This window comes from Sciurus carolinensis, chromosome 3, assembly GCF_902686445.1.
Source record: "Sciurus carolinensis chromosome 3, mSciCar1.2, whole genome shotgun sequence".
NCBI lineage: Eukaryota > Metazoa > Chordata > Mammalia > Rodentia > Sciuridae > Sciurus > Sciurus carolinensis.
Window position 1 is genome coordinate 114,486,376 of NC_062215.1, and position 25,485 is coordinate 114,511,860.

Genomic DNA, 25,485 nt, shown 5'->3' on the forward strand with positions numbered 1-25,485 from the left:
TATAAAATCAACACGCATAAATCTAAAGCATTTTTATATGCAAGCGATGAAACAGTTGAAAGGGAAATGAGGAAAACAACTCCATTTGCAATAGCCTCAAAAAAAAATAAAATACTTGGGCATCAATCTAACCAAAGAGGTAAAAGATCTCTACAATGAAAACTACAAAACATTGAAGAAAGAAATTGAGGAAGACCTTAGAAGATGGAAAGATCTCCCATATTCTTGGATAGGCAGAAATAATATTGTCAAAATGGCCATACTACCAAAAGTGCTATACAGATTCAATGCAATTCCAATTAAAATCCCAATGATGTACCTTACAGAAATAGGGCAAGCAGTCATGAAATTCATCTGGAAGAATAAGAAACCCAGATTAGCTAAAACAATCCTTAGCAGGAAGAATGAAGCAGGGGGTATCGCAATACCAGAACTTCGACTATACTACAAAGCAATAGTAACAAAAACGGCATGGTATTAGCACCAAAATAGACAGGTAGATTAATGGTACAGAATAGAGGACACAGACACAAACTCAAATAAATACAATTTTCTCATACTAGACAAAGGGGCCAAAAATATGCAATGGAGAAAAGATAGCCTCTTCAACAAATGGTGCTGGGAAAACTGAAAATCCACATGCAACAGAATGAAACTAAACCCCTATCTCTCACCCTGCACAAAAATCAACTCACAATGGATCAAGGACCTCGAAATCAGACCAGAGACCTTGCATCTTATAGAAGAAAAAGTAGGTCCAAATCTTCACCTAGTTGGTTTAGGATCAGATTTCCTTAACAGGACTCCTATAGCACAAGAAATAAAAGCAAAACCAACAACTGGGATAGATTCAAACTAAATAGCTTTCTCTCAGCAAAGGAAACTATCAGTAATGTGAAGAGAGCCTAGAGTGGGAGAATATCTTTGCCACTCATACTTCAGATAGAGCACTAATTTCCAGAATATATAAAGAACCCAAAAAACTCTACAACAATAATACAAATAACCCAATCAACAAATGGGCTAAGGATATGAACAGACGCTTCACAGAAGAAGATATACAAGCAATCAACAAACATATGAAAAAATGTTCACCATCTTTAGTAATAAGAGAAATGCAAATCAAAACTACACTAAGATTCCATCTCATCCCAATTAGAATGGCAATTATCAAGAATACAAGCAACAATAGGTGTTGGTGAAGATGTGGGGGAAAAGGTACACTCATACATTGCTGATGGGGCTGAAAATTAGTGCAGCCACTCTGGAAAGCAGTGTGGAGATTCCTTAGAAAACTTGGAATGGACTCACCATTTGACCCAGCTATCCCACTCCTTGGCCTATACCCAAAGGACTTAAAATCAGCATAATATAGAGATACAGCCACATCAATGTTCATAGCTGCTCAATTCACAATAGCCAGACTGTGGAACCAACCTAGATGTCCTTCAATTGATGAATGGATAAAGAAACTGTGGTATATATATATATATATATATATATATATATATATATATATACACAATGGAATATTACTCAGCTATATAGAATAATAAAATTATGGCATTTGCAGGCAAATGGATGAAATTGGAGAATATCATGCTAAGTGAGATAAGCCAATCTCAATAATCCAAAAGGTGAATGATCTCACTGATAAGCAGATGATGACACATAATGGGGGGTAGGAAGGGGGCAAGAATGGAGGAAGGAGGGACTGTATAGAGGGAAAAGAGGAGTGGGAGGGGTGGGGGGAAGGAAAAGTAACAGAATGAATCAAACATCATTACCCTATGTAAATGTATGATTATGCAAATGGTATGCCTTGACTCCATGTACAAACAGAGAAACAACATGTATCCCATTTGTTTACAATAAAAAATAAATTAAAAAATGAAGTGTCAACAGGACTGGGGATGAAGCTCAGTGGTAGACAGCTTGCCTAGCATACACATGGCCTTGGAGTTTAACCCCCAACACTGCAAGAAAAGGACAGGGATGGAAGGGAAAAGGAGGCAAGGAAAAGGAAAAAAGGAAGGAAAGGAGAGGAGACAGAAAGAAATGAATCTTTAAAACAAAAGGGCATGTGGTACAAATATAAATATATGGCATTAAGCTCTTACAAAAAAGTTTACTAAGCTTTAGAATTTTAGTTATATCAACTGGATGATATTTTGACTGCACAGAATAAGTAGTGCTTAATAAGCGCCACGGTGACCTGGCCCAAACCAGAGGGGTGGGCGGCAAGGGGGCTCCTGTGGGACCGGCTTGAACCTGTGCTGACTGGGGTGTGGGCGGGGCATAGCAGGGGGGAAGGGGAGGGCCAGGCAGTGAGGTGACATGGCAGTGAGGTCACAAAGCCCATGGGGGTGGTTTGCCTGGCTCCCCACACACCTCCAGCATTCTGTTCCTAGTGATTGGCTTGGTTGCAGGTGCAGGTTTGGGCTCCCACCCAAAGTCTAGTGTCCGAAGCCTGTTTTCGTGGCTGGGCAGGATGTAGTTACCAAAGTAGTTTTGGTGTGATGGAGGGGCCAAGGGCCGCCCCTCAGTCTTACTGGGACCTGGGTCTGGAAAAAATATTAAGGGTTGTGCCAGCATTGCCTGAAGATGGAAGACCAGGCCCTAATCCTGATACCTTTCATCTGGAGCTGGTAATACGTGCAGCTATTGGATTTTTTACTGTTCTCCTGTTTTTATGGAGAAGTGTTCAGTCTGTTAGAAGCAAGCTTTATGTGAAGAGAGAAAAAAAGCTAAAACTTTCTGAACTAATTGAAGAAAAATGTAACCTACTTGATAAAGTTAGCCTTCTTCAAAAAGAGCATGAAGGCTTACAGTTGTCTTTCAAGGATGCCAATCCTGAGAAGGCATCAAGAGAAGTGCAACATTTGGAGATAATACATGAAATGCTGAATAGGTCCAAATCTAAACTTGAGGATAAAATACTCTTTATAGAAACACAGCTAAAAGAAGAGAAATCTAAACGTTCTGAACAGGATGAATTGATGGGAGATATATCAAAAAGGATAAAGTTCCTAGAAGAGGAATCAAAATTCCTCATATCACAAGTAGCTGAAGCTAAAACAACCTTAAGACTATTTCAAATGAATGAAGAAGACCTTAAGGTAGCAATAAAAGAGGCTTTGAATGAAAATTCCCAACTGCAGGAAAGTCAGAAACACCTTTTACAAGAAGCTGAAGTATGGAAGGAAAAAGTGAGTGACCTTAAAAAACAGAAAATAATCTCTGAAGACTCTAAAGTACAGGCAGAACAAGTTCTAATTGATAAAGAAAATCACATTAAGTCTCTGACCAAATGCTTGTTAAAAATGAGAGATCAGTCTCCTGCGCTTGGAGAAGACCTAACAGATGATGGTAACCTGGAGCTGGAGATGAAGAGTGAATCAGAAATTAGTGCTCACTGAGGTAATCAGCCAAAAGAAGCCTTGAAGGAACTGGTTTATGCAGCTGAGTTAAATGCCTCTTTAGAAACCTTAGAAGGAGAAAGACATCAAATTTACACTTTATTTTCTGAAGTAGATAAAACAAAAGAAGATCTGATAGAACGTATTAAAAATCTTCAGACCGAACAAGAATCTTTGCAGTCAGAAAACACACAGTTTGAAAATGAGAATCAGAAGCTTCAGCAAAAATTTAAAGATGGAACAACATCAAGAAAATGCAGTGAAACTCCACAGGAAATTAGGAGTAGAGGAAAAGTGCCGGTTAGAGGAAGAGGAGAGGTTTTCCGAGGTTGATCGAAGGATCAACCGTGCAGCTAAAGAGCTGGAGACCTATAGAAATAGAGCCAAAGATCTTGAGGAGGAATTGGATACCATCGTTCATTATTATGAGAGGCGGAGTATTTCCTATGAGAAAAAAGCACGTGATAATGCATTGGCAGCTTGGAGAGCTAAAAAGAACCTCAAGTATTTCAAGACAGTCAATGCTTACAAGAGACAAAAATTAACTGAAATGGAGTTTCAATTTAAACTTTTAGAAGATCCGTATGCACTTGATGTTTCCAATACAGCATTTGCCAGAGGGCAGTCCCCATATGGTCCCTCGCCATTGAGTGGACCTTCATCTGAAATGAGAGCTTTACTTTGGAAAAGAAGGGTCCACCCAGATTGTCACCTTTACGTCCAGGGGAAGGAGGAAGAGGCTCAGGAGGCCCAGAGGATCCTCTGGACCATCAGATTAGCAATGAAAGAAGAGAATCAAGCTCTGATTCAGTAACTGATCCTCACAGAGCACGTGCTGACACTGGGCCCCTGTCATCGCCACGAGAACCGGAATGTAAGATGATGATCCCTCCACCAGGCCGACCATATTGGCAACATGGATATTATTCTAATTATGGAAGACCATCTGAAACAGGAGAACTGCCTCCTCCAATCCAATGCAAAAATGTCTATGCACTGAGGCGTTTTCCTCACTATCCTCCGCCAAGAGCTGAATTTTTTCTCCCTACCCCCACATTTTGAGAGGAGAAGCGAGTTCCCTTCAGGGTTGATTCCACCTTCAAATGAGCCTGCTGTTGAACATCCAGAACTACAATAAGAAACCTAACAATATATTTGATCTCTCTTCAAAATATGACATCTCTTATTTTTAGTTTAACTGCTTTTAGTTATTATATTTTTGCTCCAACCGAAGCTTAATTAAATTAGAATTCTGAAGATAATATTGTATAAATAAAGATGATTTCAATATGAATCTTATGAGTAAATTATTTCCATTTTATTTTATAGTATAACTTTTAATTTAATTAATCCACTATTACTTAACAATGGGAGTTTTATATACATATTCTTGCAGCTGGGGATATTTTAAACTCCAAAGACTGTGCCTTTATGCCAAGAAATATATTTGCTATGATTGTCGCAAATGTGAAAATATATTTATGCTTTATGAAATATTTTAATTATTTTAAAGTCTTGTTTGGCATTGGTGATACTAATACAATCAGTTTTTCCATTAAAAAAAAAAAAAGAAATTATGGCATTTGCAGGTAAATGGATGGAGTTGGAGAATATCATGCTAAGTGAAATAAGCCAATCCCAAAAAACCAAAGACCAAATGTTTTCTCTGTTAAGTGGATACTGATCCATAATGGGGCAGGGAGTGGGAGCCAGGGAAGAATGGAGGAACTTTAGATAGGGCAGAGGGGAGGAAGGGGGGGGGAGGGAAGAGGGTATGGGGGTGGGAGAGCTGGCAGAATGAGATGGACATTGTTAACCTTCGTACATGTATGATCACGTGAATGGTGTGACCCTGAACAGTGTACAGCCAGAGAAATGAAAAGTTGCACTCCATTTGTGTACAATGAATCAAAATACATTCTGCTGTCATGTATAACTAATTAGACAAATAATTTTAAAAAATAGATGCCTCTGAATTTCAAAATAATCATAACAATCCTCAGATAGACAAGGAAAGATTAGTATCCATGTACCAAGCATTAAAAGTTATATAGTAAAAGCAGGGATATGGAAAAAAAAGTTTTAGTCTTAAAAAATAAAAGCATAGCCATTTATATATATTTTTTAAAAGTCAATAGATGTGAGCAAATAACAGATGGGATGTAATTAAGTAAAGAATAAATTAGAAAGCACTGAGAAAATTTTTTTAAAATACAGCTCTGAGGCACTAAAATAGAAATTAAGAAATATAGAGATATCAAAAAAAAAAAAAAAAACTCCAGAATTCATCTAAGGGCATAGTAGAGAAACATCTCTGAAAAGATATTGGCAGGAAAAAAACCAGAAATGAAGAAAGCCACAAGTTTTCCAATTGGAAAAATGACATCAAATGGTAAGGTTAAGGGGAAAAATCATATATAAACATCATGATAATCAAACTGTAGAATTCAGGCATAAGGCAAAATTTTAAAACCATCAAAGAAAAATATGTATAGCATGTTCAAAGGAATAGTAATTCATTGAAAAAGGCTGCAGTGACATGGATCCACAAACTCTGTACCTGCTGTGTTTCATGATTCTCTAAAGAAGACTCACAGAACTTACAATAAAGTCATACTCATGGCTACAGTTGATGGCATCAAAGGACAAAATACAGAATGGACATTAAAAAAAGTCTCATTAAAGTCCAGAGGAAAGCAAGAAAATGATTCTACAACTCCTATCCCAGAGGAGTTACACAGGATGCACTCGACTCCTCACCAACAATATATAACAACATGCGTGAAATGTTCTTTACAGGAAAGCTCATTAGAGACTCAGGGCTCAGGGTGTCTGTTGGGAGTTAATCATGTAGACACACGCTGCCCAGCAAGTACCAAATTCCAGATTACCAAGAGAAAAGCAGAGATTCAGCATAAACATTGTTTTTGCAAACACTTTAGATATATCGAGTTCCTCTTATGAGGAAATGGTGGGAAACCTCTCGAATCTGAAGTTCCCAGATGCCAACCAAGCCTACCTTTTAAAGAGAGCTTTCTAAAGAAAGCAGCTTCAGACCTGCTATGCTAACTCCTTTCTACATGATTTTTTATTACCAGGAGCAGGTGCTGAAAGACAGTTGGGAGTCATTCTGTTCTATCATTGCTCTTCAAATTTCAAGCAGTTGCATAGATATTATACAAAAGACAAAACAAGAAAAAAAATGATTACTACTCTCTGCAGAAATTTTTTCTCTGGTCTCCTATGTTATTCACAGTATGGATGATCAAACTTATACCATTATTTTAGTTAGCAACCCTGGGTTGATGTGTCCATAAATTTATGCCCAACTAGACATCCTCCATGAGTTCCAGATCTAGATCTTCAACATGCACTGCAAATGTCTACATGTATGCCCCAAGGTGTACCTCACATCTACTAGGACCTCCAATTTTTATTACTGTGATTTAAAAACAAAAAATTTTCTTCACTTGATATCTTCCAATGTTATTGTCATATAATCTAGATCTCTCAAACAATATCTAAGAAAATTTGTCAAAAATCAGAACTTATAAGCAAAATCTCAGTAATTACCCAAAAGTTAATGAACATTTGAAATTTGAAATAAAAATAATATACCATTGCACCAAAAAAAAATCCCACTTAAATCTAATCAAATCACAGATGAGAAAAATAATAACAAAGTTTAAATAGAGAAATATATCAAGTTCATGAATTAAAAGTCAATATTTATTCTTAAAATGTTACTTATACTCAATTTGATCTACATGTGAAAAAATGCAAATTAAAATTTCAGCAAGCATTTCATAGATCTCAACAAACTGAATCTTAAAAATTATGTGGAAAAACAAAGAAATTAGAATAGACAAAATTACTGTTATAAAAAAGAACTCAAAGAATTCCCATTACCCATTTTCAAGAGTTGCTAGAAACTTATTAGGAATTAAAAATGGTATGGTATTGAGAAAAGGAAGACACACCAATCAAGAGAGCTAGGTATTGCGCAGGCTAAATATAGGTAACTAACCAGGAGGTCAGGTTCCTTTTTCCACATGGCTTACACTTGCAGAGTGGTGACTTTCCTGTGGTTATGGCCCTGAAGACACGGAATTCTGGGTACCCCATCACCACTTACCCAACTCATTCAGGGTAAAGAATTCATGATGGGAGAAATAAAGCAAGGAGACTGGAGGCTGCTCCCACCCAGAATACTGGCTATAAGAGTAGCCCATCTCTAGTCTCATCCCTCTGAAACTCTACTTTGTGGTTCAGGAGTTTTTATGAAAGAAGCAGGCCATAAAAACAGGAAGTGTTGAAGTTCTCCCCAAAAGAACAAACCTTTTTTGAAACACAGTGTGAAAAACAAACAAACCTCTCAAAAACAATGACTATTTTGGTTATAAACATTAAGAGTATGGTAGCTTCGGGAAAGCAAGCTCAACCATAGGCCAAGTCAGTTGCCAGAGACTCTGGAAAGACCCTGTTAAGAAGAGCCATCCTGCAATCTGAACAAAGCTCAAAGACTGGCCTCACAAAATAATCCTAGTGAGAGAGTGAACCCAGGAAGAATGTGATCATACCTAAGGAGAAACGTTAGAGATTTCACAGGTAAGAGAAACAGACATTACTAAAATAGCCTGGCCAAATCACTAAACAAATAAACAAGTAACAGTAATAGCCCCCATGGCTGGGTAAGAGTTCAGAGTTGCTACAATAAAGTATTTTAAAATGTCCCTTCCTCAAGAAAAATCTCAGAAACATGCACACAAAAAATGTCAAAAGTATAACTCACACTGGAAAAATATAGCAGGCAAAAGAAATTTTCTGATATGGCCTAGAATTTGTATTTCACAGAAAACTCTTCAATGCAATCATTTTAAAAAAGTTTAAAAACTCACAAAAACCTATCTAGAGAATAAATAAAAGTATAATTACAATGTCTGGCAAGTAGAAAATATCTATAAAGTCACAGAGTTTTTTTTTTAAAGGATCAAATGAAAATTCTAGACTTAAAAAGCATAAGTGAATTTTATTTCACTGAAATGAAAAATTATCAAAATGGTCTCAATATAAAATTTGAGCTGGAAAGAGAAAAAATTAACAAACTTCAAGGTAGTTCAGCAGAGATTGTGCAGTCTGAAGAGAGAGAAAACCAAATAATAAAATTAAACAGAAATACAGAAGAATGTAGGACTCAAACTGCACAAAGACAAAACAAGATAAGAAATTACAGGTCAATATTTCTTTTTAACATAGAAACAAAATTACTTTACAAAATTTTACTAAACCAAATCCAGGGACACATTTTTTAAAATTACACACCATGACCATCTGAAATTCATTCCAGCAATGTGAGGTTAGTGTAACATCAGAAAATCAATTAGTGTAATGCATCGTATCAATACAAAACGCTACAAATCTTCATGATTATCTCATTAAATATAGGAAAAGCATTTTATAAATTTCAGTATTCATTTAAGATAAAGGAACTCAACAAACTACAAATGGATACATCTGCCCTTATTAAATATGATAAAGAACATTTACATCTGTAAAGACTTCACAGCTAACCTCATAAATAGTCGTTAAAATTTTTATACTCCTTTCCCCCAGTAGCAGGAATAAAATAAGGATATCTGCTTTCACAAAATTTAGTCAACATTTAATTGCCATTTCTAGTCAGGGAAATAAGGCATGAAAATGAAATAAAGATGTTCAGACTGGGGAAAAAAGAAGCAAAATTATCTCTATTTTAATGTTACATGATTCCATATATAAAAATATATTAAGCAATCTGCTGAAAGCTATTAGAAATTACAAATGAGTTCAGCAACATTTTGGGATACAAAATCAATATAAATTGATAATATTTCTATACACTAGCAAGTCAGAGCTGGTATGAACCAATCACTTTCCAAAAGCCCCATCTCTGAATACTGCTGCATCAGGGAACAGCCTTCAACACATGAGTCTTTAGGGGACAGTTCTTATCAAACTATAACATGTGATTTTAAAAGTGAAAAGACAATTCACAGAATGAAGATATTTACAAATCATATATTTGACAAAGGACTTGTTTCTAAGCTGAAAAATATCTCAATTCAAAACTAACAGTGCAAATAACCCATTTTTTTTTTAATGGACATATGGTTAGTATAGATATTTATCCAAAGAAGATATACGAATGGACAATAAACATATGAAAAGATACTCAACATCATTACCCAATCTATGCAATGCAAATCAATATAATAGAATATTATTTGACAATAAAAGGAATGAATCACTGATATGTGTTACAAAATAGATGAACTTTGAAAACATAATGCTAAATGAAAGAAACCATAACAGAAAATGTCATATTTTATGATTTTATTTATCCAAAATGTCTGGAACAGATAAATCTTTAAAGACAAAAAGTAGATTTGTGGTTGCCTAGAGCTGGAAGGTTCAAGACAAATGATGGGTGACCACAGCAGAGGATGGAGTTTTTTTTTTTGGTATGTGGACAACATTTTAAATGTATCATGTAGATGGTTCCATAACTCTCTGAACACACCAAAAACATTGAATTGTACATTTTATACAGGTGAATATTATGATATATTTTTCAATACAATTTTAACACTCCTAAAAAGTTTAAACAGATATTTCACTACTCTTGCCTTGAAAAATGCACTGCCAAAATGACAAAGATTTTTTCAAATGTAAAACAATGTTTTTTTATGACTGAGGAAATTATGAAAGATGACCAAATTAAGATATAATAGTCTTTCTGAGTTTTCCTTTGGATCAACAATATTTGTATCTCTGAATATGTCTACATATATTTAATTCATAAATTTTAATATATTTGTTCCACAAAAAATATCTTCATTTCAATTCTTTTTATTTTTCATATTTCTTTATTCTTAGATTTTAATTTTCTTTTCTTTTTTTAACCAGGAATTGGATCCAGGGGCACTTTACAACAGACCCACATCCCACATCCCCAGACCTTTTTATTTGTTTATTTTTTTTGAGACATGGTCTCATTAAATGTTTAGAACCTTGCTAAATTACTTGGCCTGGGCTCAAACTGGCAATCCTCCTGTTTTCTCACTTTCTGGAGACGCTGGGATTATCAGCATGCACCACTGTGCCTGCCTTCATTTTGTCTTTGAAGCAATATGTAATTGGTTGTATTTCTAGTGAATTTCTTTTTCAACTGGAACATAGTAAATAGTTGTGTGTCAAATAAGGATACCATCACCACATTAAAGATCAAATTGAAGCTTAGGAGTCATTGTTGCATTATACAACAGGCAATATATAGAAGCCCTAACGATCAAAAAGAATTAAATATCCTAGTTAGAAAATGGGCAAAACTCACAAAAAAAATAATATACTGAAATTTTAACTCGAGGGCCAACACAAAAAACTTGAGTAACTTCAGTAGAAATTAGGGAAATTCAAGCTAAATCCACAATGAAATATCATTGCTCAACTTTCAGGGTGAATTCCTTCTTTTAAAAGTCTGCTAATACCCAGTACTGCGAGGCTGTGGAGAAGCAAGAAGTACACATTGTTGGTGGAGTGAAAACTGGTAGAATGACTTTGGCCAGCACGGTGGAAATACCAAAGAAATCTACAGGTGTCTGTGCTCTAGGAATAAAATTCTACTTCCTGCTACCTATCCGAGAGAAATTCTGAGGTACTCATGAGGGAAAATGGCACTAGATTTTCTTTTTCATTCATAAGAGTATGAAATCTGAAATAAAACAATTGCTCATCAATATGGAAGTGACTAAAAAACAGAATAGAGTTGCTGATATTTTGAAAACTATACCAAAATGTACGCGTGCATCAAAATGGATAAATCTAAAAAACTAATGCTAGAAAGAAAAATAAATCCCCAGAGCATTAAGGCCATATGGTACTATTTATGTACATTTTTAAAACAACAAAAACAATTCTTGATGTGGTTAGAAAAAAAAATATGTGGGCGTCTATATATATGTCAGATGTATATATATACATGTATATATACACATGCAAATATGTGTCAGATTAAATACACATAACTTAAGAAGACTAGTTGAAACTGGAAATGTGTAAAAGTCTGAAATAAAGATTTTAGATTATACCTACAACATTTTTATTAATTCTTTTTGAGAGAGAACACCTCAAGAAAATATAGTCAATCGAGAGCAACTTTTAGAATCCAAATGAGATGTTCATAGAAATATTGGTGATTTTTTTACTTCTAAATGACTAATATTTCTTAAGTAAATTTAAAAAAAATTTATTGTAATTTTCAAAATACACATATAAAATGGGCCATTTTTTAGCTAATATAGAATAACTGCAGATTTTTAATAATTTTCAAATCTGACCTGAAAGCTTAGTCAGTACAAATAAATAGACCCTATTTTAAATTTTCTATTCAATTCACTGCTACTTCAGATGATAAGATTTCATTAATATCTAATTGCACATTTGTACAATTAGACATTTAAACAATAACACTGAACAAAAAGACTCAATTGAAAAGGAGAAGTATGGGAATTCGAGAACTAAAATTGAAGATAATGCTTTTATAAGGCAATAGATTTTTTAAACATTTTTAGCCACTGATACAATCTGAAAAATGGATGTCATTAAATTGATTCTATTTTAGGAAAAAAGAAAACCTAAAAATCTGCAGAAACAAAATTTTCCCTAAAATTAATTCAGCTGGACTTTTTCTCATTATTACTCTCATAATTATTAAACAAATTAACAATATTTTAATTGCAAATTTTGAAAGCTAAAAAAATATTTTTATGAAAAATAATTGCTTTACAGCTCCTCACTTAAAATATGGAGAATTTTTCAAGAATGAGGTAGGGCTCCTTCCTTAGAGTTCCCATAAAACACTATACATTCCTAATCGTAATATTCACCACACTATAATTGTGGGAACTTTCCTTGATCTTGGCTCATACTCAGATTGATTACTTCCTTATTCCAGTGCATAGCTCTGTACCAGTCATATATTTTATGCTCCAATATTCATTGGTCATTTTTTCACTGATTTATCTATTCATTTATCATTAGTCTATATTCTCTATTCACTTATCTCACTTCCTTCCGGTAGAGGAGGGAAACCATTATGTTGCGAATAGAGAAATAGTTTTTTGTTGTTGTTATTGTTGTTGTTTTGTGGTGCTAGGGATTGAACCCAGGGCCTTGTGCATGCGAGGCAAGCACTTTACCAACTGAGCTATATCCCCAGCCTGAAAAATAGTCTTTATAGGAAGTTAACATAAGGTTCAAATTGTTTTATACCTTCACCTTTTGCATTCTGCTCACTTCTTACATCCAGTGGAGTAGAATAATGAATGGAGTTCAGATACCAAACCAAAGCAATATTAATGGGGTACATGTCCAGGAACTTCTAAAATCATTTACTTCAGCATATAGTCAGACATGTACCTAAAATAAAATTAGACTGTGTTATGCCTAGAAACCCAAACAAAATCCACTTCTACTTGGAATATTCAAACTATTAATGAAGTCAAGGAAGTAGGGTTTTTATTTGATTGAGTTGCCTGGAATTGAGCCACAACCATTTTCTATTTCAAACGCATAGGCAGAGACATGTACTTACTATCCATGCACGTTTTCAGTAGGGTATTTCCAGATCCCTGTGACAGAAGTTGCTGAGATCGCAGAAACCACAGGAGTTTCTGCAGAGTAATCAGGCATAGGCCAGAGTAGTGCGTTCTTCAGGAGATGTCAGGAGACATGGCTTGAACAGCCAGTGCACGCTTTCATATACTCAGGAGCATGAACTGTTGTAAAACTTTGTCAGGCAAGTACTCTTGGGCCTCACAGCACTTGGCCAAATGCAGCAAGTTTCTGAATCAGCAACAATGTGAAAAAAGTAAACTTTTTTTTTTTTTTTTTCCTGAATTGGGCTCTGGTGTCAAAGTCGGGACAGTCCTCTAGGATTAGGCCAGCAATTTCAGTGGCATATGTGTAAGCTAATTCTGATCTTTCAAATACCACTTAAAGTTATGGGGCAATATCTGTAGAATTCTAACCTCTCAAGGACACATGCATAGGAAAGCAGATGGCTGGCAACAGCCTGTTTAATCCCAAATCAAATATCAGAATCAGCACTTCAGGATGACTGCTTATACAGACACTTTTGTCAGATAATGTGGCTGAAAGCTACGCTTCCAACACAATAAGCTCCATAAAGAGTCTGCGACACACTGATTGATCAATGGCAAATTCTTTAAGCTTAAATGGCAAACAGTGAGCTGTTGAGAGCATAATAGACACCATCCCTGACTAACCTGAATTTACATTACAAGATAATAAGACAGTAAGCCTCTGGTATATAAAGCTTTATTTGTTGTTTATTGTTGTCATTTGTTCATGCAGACAGCAGGCAGGAAGTTAGAGAGTGAAGCTTAAAGATGGGAAATATTCTTTCTTTATTTAATGTAATTGAAGGAGGATTCTGTGAAGACAGCAACAAGAATGCTTCCAAGTTATCCAAGAATAAACCATCTGTATCTATCCTCCTACTAGGGAAATAAACCACAATAGTGCTGTTCACCCTAGGTGAAGCTCTCCTTTGGTTTTCAGCTTCAGACTTTGCTTTCCTTTTCAACAGAAATCCCTGAAATGTACATAGAGATAATAGTGTACAATGACTTTCCCCAAAATGTGTTCTTCATATTATACTAAAAACATTGTGTAAGACTCCATGGTCAAGTAATTTGAGAAACATTTTCTTAAAAAGGAAAGACTGAAATTAATCTGACACAACTTTCCTGTGTACATATGTACATACATCACAGTGAATCTTGCCATCCTGTATATCCACAAGAAATTAATTTTAAAAAACTATGGGTATATGGCAGAAAGATCAATAGAGGGAAGGGAGCAGGTGGTGGGGAAAGGGAAGGAAAGGAGAGGTATTGGGGTCTGAATTAGAATAAGATATATTAAATGCTTGTATAATTGTATCAGAATGGATTCTACTGTCATGGATAACTAAAAAGAAACAATAAAATTCTTAAAAATATGAAATAAGATCCTTGATCCTACAGGATGGTTCAGAACAAATTAGTGAACATTTAACTCTTTAAGAAAGCATATTGTATTACTGTATATAGCATTTCCCAAGATTATTTGAGTAATGAATTTATGTGCACCATGTAAAATAACTCAGGAGGCTGAACTTCCATGGAATGACTTTTGAAATATTGATCATCTGTACCCTCAGTAAATACTGGCTTCTGATTTTCTATAGTCTGTTTTGAAGTTAAGCCATTTTCCCCCCTCTGGTTTAGACAGGCTACTAGCAATGTGGACTTTATAGCAACCTAGTAGTTGAGATGGAAGAAGAAAGATATGGAGGCAAGAATCTGGAAGATTGCAATAGTTGAAGCAGAAATAAAAGAAAATAAAAGAAAGTAGATTGAGGTCTTGGTGGTAGGAACCAAAAAGAAGAAACTAGCTTTTCAAACATTATAAAAGAAAGAAATGGCAGGACATAGAAAGGTCCTAGACACAAGGTAGAAAGAGAGATAATCAAAGATGGACTCAAGGTTGTAACCCTGGGTGACAGGAGACTTGTCGTGCTGCTAGCAATAATGGAAAGTAGAAGGAGAAAAGTGATAAGCCTGGTCTATTATTATGGCATTTTTAACTGTAGGGGCACAATGAAGTAGGTTTTTATATGTGTAGAAAAAAATTTTAAATCAAATAAGAATTTATAAAATATTTTAAAAATTAAACATTTCTCACTCAAGGGTCAAAAAACCCTCTAAAACAGGATTTCAATTTTAGGGGATACTTGCATGGCTAATTGTTTTGGTAGCTGCAGTATAATGTGTTTTTGCTTTCTCATTAACATTTTAATTCTCACAATAATATAAAAACACATCCACATTATGTACAATATGTTTTAAAGGTATACATCCTTCTATTTTTGTATGCATAAATGGAAATATATGCTTTTGAAAATCAGATATATGTATCTGACCCACAAATGCAAATTGCCCTAACTAGAAAAGCAAAGGTAGTCTGGGGGAAAAAAAAAATCTAAAAATTTAACACTGTCAAAGAGTTCTGATTCAATTTGCTAGTCTAATACAGATGAGAATGACAAACAAAAGGTCTTTATTTGCTTGAAGAGCCTGGGAGGTTTTTCAGTACCATTGAAATGCTGTCCTCAACTCAAGTACTTCTCATATATCAGAGAAGTGGCAAATTTAACAAAGCCTGCATAATGTTTTGTATTTCTATTCTAAGTAAAATCCTTCAGTAAGTAAACATGAGTATTCAATAATACTGCAACTGGAGACAATGAAAAAAGGCTCCTGTTTCATAATATACTGATAAATAAACTATTGTAAAAGAAGCGAACAGTGCTCTTGAACACTGAAAGGCTAAAACCTTCATAAAAAAGAAACTGATTAAATACCTTTGTTTATTTTCTATGACAATACAAAAAATGTTGGCATACATACATTTTGCAAACTGAAGATATTTTGTGTAAATAATTTAATATTAACACATATAAAGAGCAAATTCAAGCTATCACTATTGAAGCTATTTTTAACAATAGCCAAAACAAGGAACCCCAAATAAAAAGTAACAGGCTTTATCTGAAATAATTTCAGAGACCCTATAAGACTCACATCAGGAAAGTGCATTTCATGCTAAAAATGGTAACTTTATCATGTTTTTAATAATTAAATTTGCATAAGTAGTTCATAATTTGACTAGAGACTGAGAAAATTTCAACTTGCTGTGGGATGGTGGCTAAGAAATGACCCATAATTAAGCAGGCATTGGTTACCTTCTTGCTGTGTATCATTTTAGCAGTATGAATTTGGACATGTTCTTTAGTTATTCTGTCTTAATTCTATTACATAAAAATAAGTGGGGAGGGATAACAAAGGCATCATAATATATGCAAAATTTAACTCAGTGCATGCCATATGGCAAACATTCAATAAGCATCAATTATTTTTATAATTATTCTTATAAATATTTTCAGAAAATATCTTCCTATAAATAACACCATGTATGAAGCCGGAACACCAAAATAGTTTTTAATGTCTGATTCCACATATAAATCCTTAAAAACAAGCTCAGAGTAAATATAACAAAAGGTATTCATCTCAGACTTCCAGTTAAAGCTTGATAAATACAGGGCATAGGAGTACAGTGTCAATGGTAAATTAGTTGATACTATATTTTTCCATTTTATGACACGGTGACTTCAGGTGTTCTAAGTATAAGAGTATAGTTTCTGTTTTATTATGTATGTTCTTGAATGTAAAGGGCTTTAGCATTAGTTGGCCAGGCAGAGACTAGTGACAATGCTGTTCTTTCTGTGTTGAAGAAGAAAAAAAGACAAAAATTAATGTTTATTAACTGCCATTTTACCAAATACATTATTTAGCTTATTTCAGGTTCCCAACACCTTCAACAGTTATATTTCACACATGCCCCCCAATACTGTATTATGACTTTAGGACTTAGGTACTGATTCCTGACTAAGATTTGAATACTGGCTCTGACAATTGTCCATTGACAAATCTATGGCATGTTATTTAACTTCTCTGTAAAATAGGAAAACTAATAATACTAACCACATAAATTTCCTTATAGTGTTGAATGTGTCCATGAGCATACTTAAAATGAGTCAGTCTATAATAAGATTCAGAGAAATGTCCAGAATCAATAAATTATCAACATATTATAATGACCAACAAGGTCACTTGGCCAGTATGTGTTAGAGTACGAATTCACTATCAAAATCTAAATTCACAACAAATCTGACCAATATTAGAGATTCTCTTAGCTTTCATGTTTTCCATACCTACAACTACTATGCACCTTAATTACTTCCTGTAGGAAGACAGGAAATTTGATTATTAGATATGGTAAATTCGTGGTACTTCACACTTTATCCTTCCTCCCATGTACTTCACATTCTACCAAAAATATTGATAAATCATCTTAATTTGTAGAGACACTTTCCTAATCCTAAACTGGATCCCAGAACCCTTGTTAGCTCAGTCTACTAGGCAGCCACTATTAACTCAACAAATATTGAGATCTCTTTTCTTTTGAATAAATCTTTTATTTTATGACCATTTAAGATTTATAGAAAAATTACAAAGATAATACACAATATCCCCACACAACTCATACCTATTTTTCTCAATTATTAACATAATACATTATTATGATACATTTGTTATAATCAATGAGCCAATATTGACATATCAACTAAAGTCTATAAGTAATTCATTTTTTTTCCTGTATTTTACCTAATATCCCTTTTCTGCTTCAAGAATCAATCTCAGATACCACTTTATATTTACTTGTTATGTCCTTCTGGCTCCAATCAGCTATGAGAGTGTCTCACATTCTTTGTTTATGATAAGCAAAAGAACTTGGAAGAACACTGGTCAGGTATTTTATAGAACACACCTGAATTAGGATTTGTCTGATATTTTCCCAATGACTAGACTGGAATTTGGTGTTTGAGGGAAAAACATCATGGAGGTTAAGTTCCATTTTTATGCTACCATACGAAGAACACATATTATTAACATGATTTATTGCTGTTGGTATTAATCTTGATTATCTGGCTGAAGTATTGTTTGTCAGGTTCCTCTACTGTAAAATTATTCTTCTTTCAGCCTTTCCATACTCTGTCTTTTGAAATGAAGTCACTACGCACAGCTCACATGAAAAGAGTGGAGAGTTATGCTCCATTTCCTTGAGGGTAATAATTTAATACATATATTACTTAAAATTCTTATGCAAAGGAGATTTGGCTGTTGTCCTCCATTTATTTATTCAATCATTTATTCATATCAATATAGACTTAAGTTATGGATATTTATTTTACATTTTGGGTTACAGCCAATACTATTTTATTTTGTTGATGAAATTGAATGAACTTTGGCCATTGGGAATTCTTTCAGTTTCTGAACATTTGACATATACTCACAACTATGTGGATTTTTAATTTTGTTTTGTTTTAGCTTTAGTGTTCAGGTTTTCTTTTCTTCCCTCCCTCTCTCCCTCCCTCCCTCCCCTTGTCTGTCTGTCTGTCTCTCTCTCTCTCTCTCTCTCTCTCTCTCTCTCTCTCTCTCTCTCTCTCTCTCTCTCCTTCCATTCCCTACTTTGTTTCAATACATGCTCCTCTAGGCTAAAATTGCACGTATCATGCCCCAGTCCTAGGATTAGCCTCCTTCCAAAAACCTAGATTCATTTCATTGGAGATCAGTATTCTAAAAGATCCAGATCCAGATGCAAGATATACTTAGAGATACTCCACTGTCACCAATTCCTGTCCCTCTCAGTTAATAGACCAAAGAATAAATATGTGTACTGCCAGAATGTGTGCATGACTGCTATCATAGAGCTGGAGGTGAGAATGAGTTGCTACTATTTTATTGAGAGCTACAATTAACCTCAATTTATCATCCAAACCATTGTCTGGAAGTTAGTAGTCTTTAATAGACTCCAGAATTCAGAGTAATAACAGGCAGATTCACCAGTCCTTTCTATTCTGCCACCTTCCCAGAATCCTCAATGCTTGGTGGGATTTTAATCAGATGTTTTAAATTTCCTACACAGACAAATCATTTTCAAACAAATAAAGATTCTTGTCTTTCTTACCAATCTGTATACATTGTATTTCCTTTTCTTGTTTTGTTGCACTAGTGAGACTTCCACTATGATGCTGAAGAGAAATGATGACAATAGCTACACTTTTCTCATTCTTTTGTTGTTGGTGGTGGTGGCGGTGTCCTTTTTAGATATTCATGACAGTAAAGTGTTATTTTGACATATTATGCATACATGAAGTATAACTTATTTTAATTGGGATCCCATTCTTGTGGTTATACATGATGTGGAGTTTCACTGGTTATGTATTCATATATGAACATAGGAAAGTTATGTCCAGTTCATTCTACTATCTTTCCTATCCCTGACCCTCCGCCCTTCCCTTCACTCTACTTTTCTCATTCTTGATTTTAGGGGAAAGCATACTCTTTCTCACTATTAACTATAATGTTAGAATTGAATTTTTTACAGCTATTCTTTCTCACATTGAGGAAGATCTTTTCCTATTTTTCTAAGGTTTTTATTATGAATGGGTAGTGAATTTTGTTAAATGCTTTTTTCTTCATCAATTGATATAATTATAATATTTTCTTCCTAAGTCTATTGATATTATAGGTTGCACACATTGATTTCAAATGTTGAACCAGTCTTCAAAAGTTTAATAAGTTCAACCTAATCATAGTGCTTATTTTTTGTTGTACAATGTTGAATTTGATGTGCTCATATTTTGATACAATATTTGCATCTATATTTATGAAATATAGTTATCCTTTCTTCTAATGTCTTTCTCTAATTTTAGTTAGAATTTTGCTGACCTAATAAAATTAGTTAGGAAGTATTCCCTCTGCTTCCATTTCCTGGAAGATACTGTAAAGAATTTATATCATTCCTTTCCTAAATGTTTGCTGGAAATTCCACTGAAATTTTCTGGTCCTACTGTCTTCTTTTTTGAAAGAATATTATAAAATATTGACTTAATTTCTTTAATATACATAAAACAATTTGGATTATTACCTATTTCTTCTTGTGTAATATGGGGTAATTTATTTCTTAAAGAATTGGTCCATTTTATCTAATTATCAATTCATAAAACATATAGTTATTCAGTATATTGCTTTATTGGCTTTTAATGTTCATAATGCAGAGTAATGACAAAACTTTTGATAAATTGTACCTACTTTCTTTTTATCAGATTAGGTTGGCTACAAGGGTTTTTTTTAATTTCTTAATAGTAATTTTCAATGAACTTGTTTTTGGCTTCTTTTACTATTACTTTTCTATTTTCAATGTCATTGATTACTTCCTAATTTTTATGATTTCTTATCTGCTTGATTTAGGTTTCAGTTATTCTTCTTACATCAAATTTCCTAAAAAGGAAATGTGGGTTATTGGTTTTAGAATTTTATTCTTATTCTACTGTAAAAATTTTAAATATAAATTTTCTTTTAAGAATAACTTTTGTTTCAACCCACAAAAATGATATATTTTCTTAAATTTAGTTCAAAATATTTCTTGGATTTCTCTTGAAAGTTTTTTATTTGATCTAAGTGTTATTTAGAAGTATGTGGTTTGCACAAGTGCAGTGGTACACACTTATACCCATAGCCTCAGGAGGCTGAGGCAAGCGATCTGAAGTTTGAAGGCAGCCTGGACAACTTAGGAAGACTCCATTTTAAAATAAAAAATGAATAGGGCTAAGGATGTAGATCAGTGGTACACTAACCATGGATTTAATGACACTTTTCAGGGGAAAAATGTTGTTTACTAATATTTGGGGAGGTTTTTTTGTTTTTGTTTTTGTTTTTGTTTTCTGCTGTAAACCTATCATTGATTTCTTGTTTAATTTAATTGTGGTTTGAGAAAATTCTTTGTATCATTACTATTCTGTTAAAGGTGTTAAAATAGATATAGTATATGTCCTTGAATGTGATCTATCTTGCTTAATATTTCAATGAGCCTCATAAGAATGTGTATTCTTCTGTTATCAAATGTAGTATTCTGTAAAGGCCAATTGGGTAAAATGCATTGATGGTGCTTTTCAGATCGACAACATCCTTCCTAATTTACTGCTTACTAGATTTATTAGATTTATTAAGTTTTCAACAGCAATAATGGATTCACCTATTGTTTCCTTTCAGTTCTATCAGTTTTTGCCTTATGTATTATGATGTTTTGTTGTTAGGTACATATACATAGTGACTATTAGTCCTTCTTGGAGAATTAACCTCATTATCATTGTATTTTTCCTTTTTATTCATAATAATTTCGTCATTTTTAAAACTGTTTTGTCTTTAATAAATATAGCTATTTCAACTTACTTTGATTTTCTCTATATCTTTTTATACATTTCAGAGTCTTCATATTTAAAGTAGATTTCTTATAAACAACATATAGTTGGGTTTGTTCTTTTCATTCACTCTGATAATCCTGATCTTTTAATTAATTTATATAGGCCACTCACATTTAGAGTGATTATTGTACAGATTTTAAAAAATATTTAAGTTGTAACTATTCTCTTCATTGCATTTACTCTTCTTTTCTCTTTTTTCCCCATCATTTTCTGCCTTCTCTGGTTTTAATTGAGCATGTTAACTCTTAACATTCAACATTTAAATGTCGCCTTTAACTCTTAACATATCAACTATATTTTTTCTAAATTCTTTAGGTTGCCCAAAGTTTTTTTTTATTTTTTAAATTTTTTATAATACATTATATAATTAACATTATCTTTTACATGTTAATACAGCATGTGTATTATATATACATATATATACACATATACACATGTTGTTCACAACTCAGTTGTGATACTCTCATGTAATGCCTACCCTATTATTGTCCCCATGTTATAGGAAATTGAATTAATATATATAGTTTTAACTAATTTAATTCCTCCTTCAAATAATATCTATACTGCACTTCCGATGCAGTATAAATATAACAGAATTTCTAATTCTTTCCTCTCATTCATTATGACTGTGCATTCATTCATTTCACTAATATGTATGCTATAATCACCCAATACATTATTTACAATTGCACTTTAAACAATTCCCTTTTATCTCAGTTAAGAAAAATAAAAGGAAAAGATAATTTTACCTACATTCATTTATCCATTCTTCAACACTTCTCTCTATGTGAGCTGTGGAAATGACCTATGTCATTTTCTTTCTGCTTGAATAACTTCTAACATTTCATGTTTTACACTTCTGCTAGTGATAAATTTCTTCAATTTCCATTCATCAAAAGAAGTCTTTAATTTTGAAGATTAATTTTGCTGGATATAAAATTCGAAGTTAATGGGTTTGCTATTTTAAATATTTCATTTTACTTTCTTCTTGTTTGGTTGGTTTTTGCTGTTTTGTTTTGCAGTGCTAGGGATTCAACTCAGGGCTTTGTAAATGCTAAGCAAGCACTCTACCACTGAGATAAATCCCCAGCCCCTTTGCTTAACTGGTTTCTGATAAGAAGTTGTCTTAATTATTGTCCTTGTTCCTTTACAGATAAGATTCTGTTTTTCATCTGTGGCTTCAGTCAAAGTTTTCTCTTTGTATTTGGTTGTCTACTGTTTGTATACATGTGTAGGGGTGCTTTGGGGGTATCTATGCTGTTTGGTATTCTCTGACTATACCAATCTAAGGTGTTTAATTTTGTAAAATTCTTGGCCATATCCTTCAAATATTTCTTCTGCTTCATTTTTTCTTCTCCTTCTGATATTCCTATTACATACACACATATATATATATTATACTTCTTAAAAATTATCCCACAATTCTTAAAGTTTTCATTCGTTTTCTTTCTTTTTTTTTTTTTTTTTTTTTTTTTTCATTTTCTTTCTGTATTTCAGCCTAAGAAGTTTCTATTGACCTACCCTTAAGCAGGCTGATTCTTTGTTCAACTATATCCAGTCTCAACTGAATCCATCAAAGGCATATTTCAATTCTGTTGCAGGGTTTTTGTTTCTAGCATGCTTATTCTATGATTCTTACAATTTCTCTTTTCTCATCTGTTCTTAAATGGACTCTAGTTTTTCCATTAGATCTCTTAACATGGTAGCTATAGTAATTCTAAAATTCTTCTATGATGTCCTTAATATTTGCTATAGATACAGATGCCCTATGTTTTAAATTCTTATTGTGTCTTTTATAATTTTTTTTTTCATTCATTGACTTCAGTCTTCCCTAAATAGGTCTGTGACTTACAGTTCTTTTAGTTGTAGTTCAATGTTATTCAATCAGATGTGTTATGTGGTAGTAAGGTATGTAGAGATGGGGAATATTCTGTAACATTCTGATTAAATCCCAGTCTTCAGTGGATCTGTGACTTTGCATTGTAACCTTCACAAATGTTTCTCCAATGCTACAGCTGCTTCTCCCCGGCTGTATGGTTCTCAGTCTATTTCTTTGAAGTCCTGACACTTATTAACTGCTCCTTTAGTCAAGAAATAAAGACAAGAATGGAAATGAGTTTGTAAATATCCTTCTACTATCTGTGATAATGATCTGGTAAAGTCATTATTCTTGAAGATTAGACCTTTGTTAGAGAGAACCATCAGGTTGAATCACAATGAGAACAATTCTGACATATTGCTGGCATAGCTATGAGGGACGTTTCTCACATCTTTACCCCTAGAAGGAGCTGGATTTTGGAAGCAAAAACTTGGGAAATTGTGGGAGATTCTCCAGGACGCAGTCCCAAGGTATTTCTCACTCTCTTTCTGTCCGTGCTCATCTTTCAAAAATTCATCAAATTGCCATATAACTATTCCAAATAGTCATGACTCCAGTATCTTCTGCTCTCAGATTTCTACAGACTGATTGAATTCACCTGTGTCTCCTGATTTTGAGGTGGGAATTTCCCCTGCAAATTTAGTTTTCCTAGTTTTTTTTTTTTTTTTTTTTTTTTTTTTTTTTTTTTTTTTTTCCCAGCTTTTTCTTGTAAGACAGGAGTGATGACATCTAAACTTCTTTACATGTTGGAGTAGAAACTGGAAGTCCATGGTTTTCACTTTTTAACATACACAGTGTATGCCCTCTATACTATGATTAGTTTAACATAAGAAACAGACAAAAATGCACCCATTAGTGTATTAATTTTTAAAATAGTGACAAGTCCTATAAAGGAAAAGAATAGAAAAACATAAGGAATAGCAAGAGACTAATTTAGATTGAATTGTTAGGGAAAGCCTTTCTGAGGAAAAAAATTAAGCTGAGATAGGAGGAATTAATAAAAGTTAGGATGAGGAAACATTGTCTAAAAAGACTGGGGTGGAAGAAAGCTGGATTCAATTAGTGGCCTAATTTTAACTGGAGCTTAGTGAGCAAAGGTAGAAGTAGCACTGAATGAGTCTGGAGTAGCTGTCAGGACTCAGTTTGAGCAGGGATGTTAGGCATGGATGTTCAAGTGGGTTACTCCAAGGACCTAAGAGAGTTCTTGAAAGGCTTCAAGTAGGGAAGTGACATCATCTCCTCAAGTTAGATTATTCTTGTCACAGTGTGAAAAACTGATTAAAGTGAGGCCTAGAGAAGTGGATTCCACAATGAAGAAGCCACAGTTTTAGTTCATGCAGTCCATAATGGTGACTTGATCCACATTCATGACATCCATTGAGAATACAGGTAAATGGATCAACTCAGGAATCACTGTGGATAGAGAAACAAGACGTTTTGGATAACAGGGACATGGAAGAAAGTGTTAAATATGGCTCCCAGATTTCTACGTTACACAACAGAGCTAATTGTAATAGTTTTTACTTTTTTGCAAACTTAGTTATCAGACAAGGTTTTGCAATAGCTTTTCTTGAAATAAAAGAATGTAAAGGAAGCAGACATGGAGAGGAGTAATCGCAGTAGTGGGGAAGGGAGGCATCAAAGAACAGGGAGCTGTCAAAGAACAAGTAAAAGAGAAGTATCATTTGGGCAGCTGGAATTTGTAACAAGAAGCCTGATAAATCCCCATAGCTAAAGAATGAAGAGGGTGAAGAAAATTAAAAGTTAGTACAAACAGAGACCCAACCGTCAATTGTGAAGCCTTCTTAGGAAGAAATATATTTTCTATTCTTGTCCAAAATTATTCCTATCTTGTCTATCAGATCTAGCATAGTATATACAACTCAAAAATCCTATAATAGTTTGGGAATGGATAAAGTATGTTTATATTATTGATTTAGTTAGAGAAGATAGTGAAGGGAAACTACCCTGACTATACATCTGCCTTATTCCAGGCACTGAGCCTATATCTTTGGAATATCTAAAGAATATTTTTAGTTGTTTTTTTTTTTTTTTTTTTAAACAAAATCACACAATCAGAAAACAAAAATGAGAACATGGTGAGGGAGAAAAGTGGTCACTACAGAGAAAGGGAAAGCATAGAAGAGGTATAGGCGTAATTAGAATCCATAGATCCTATTAAGGTCATTTTGACCCAT

At 33.7% G+C, this 25,485-nt stretch overlaps 1 protein-coding gene across 1 annotated transcript; it reads left to right on the forward strand.

The window, feature by feature from the left end:
* Window positions 1–2,519: 2,519 nt before the first annotated feature.
* LOC124979474 (melanoma inhibitory activity protein 2-like) lies at window positions 2,520–4,481 on the forward strand. The gene is given in 3 exon segments (XM_047543865.1): window positions 2,520–3,652; window positions 3,654–4,093; window positions 4,096–4,481. Coding segments are annotated over 3 exon segments (1,959 nt in total).
* Window positions 4,482–25,485: the final 21,004 nt, after the last annotated feature.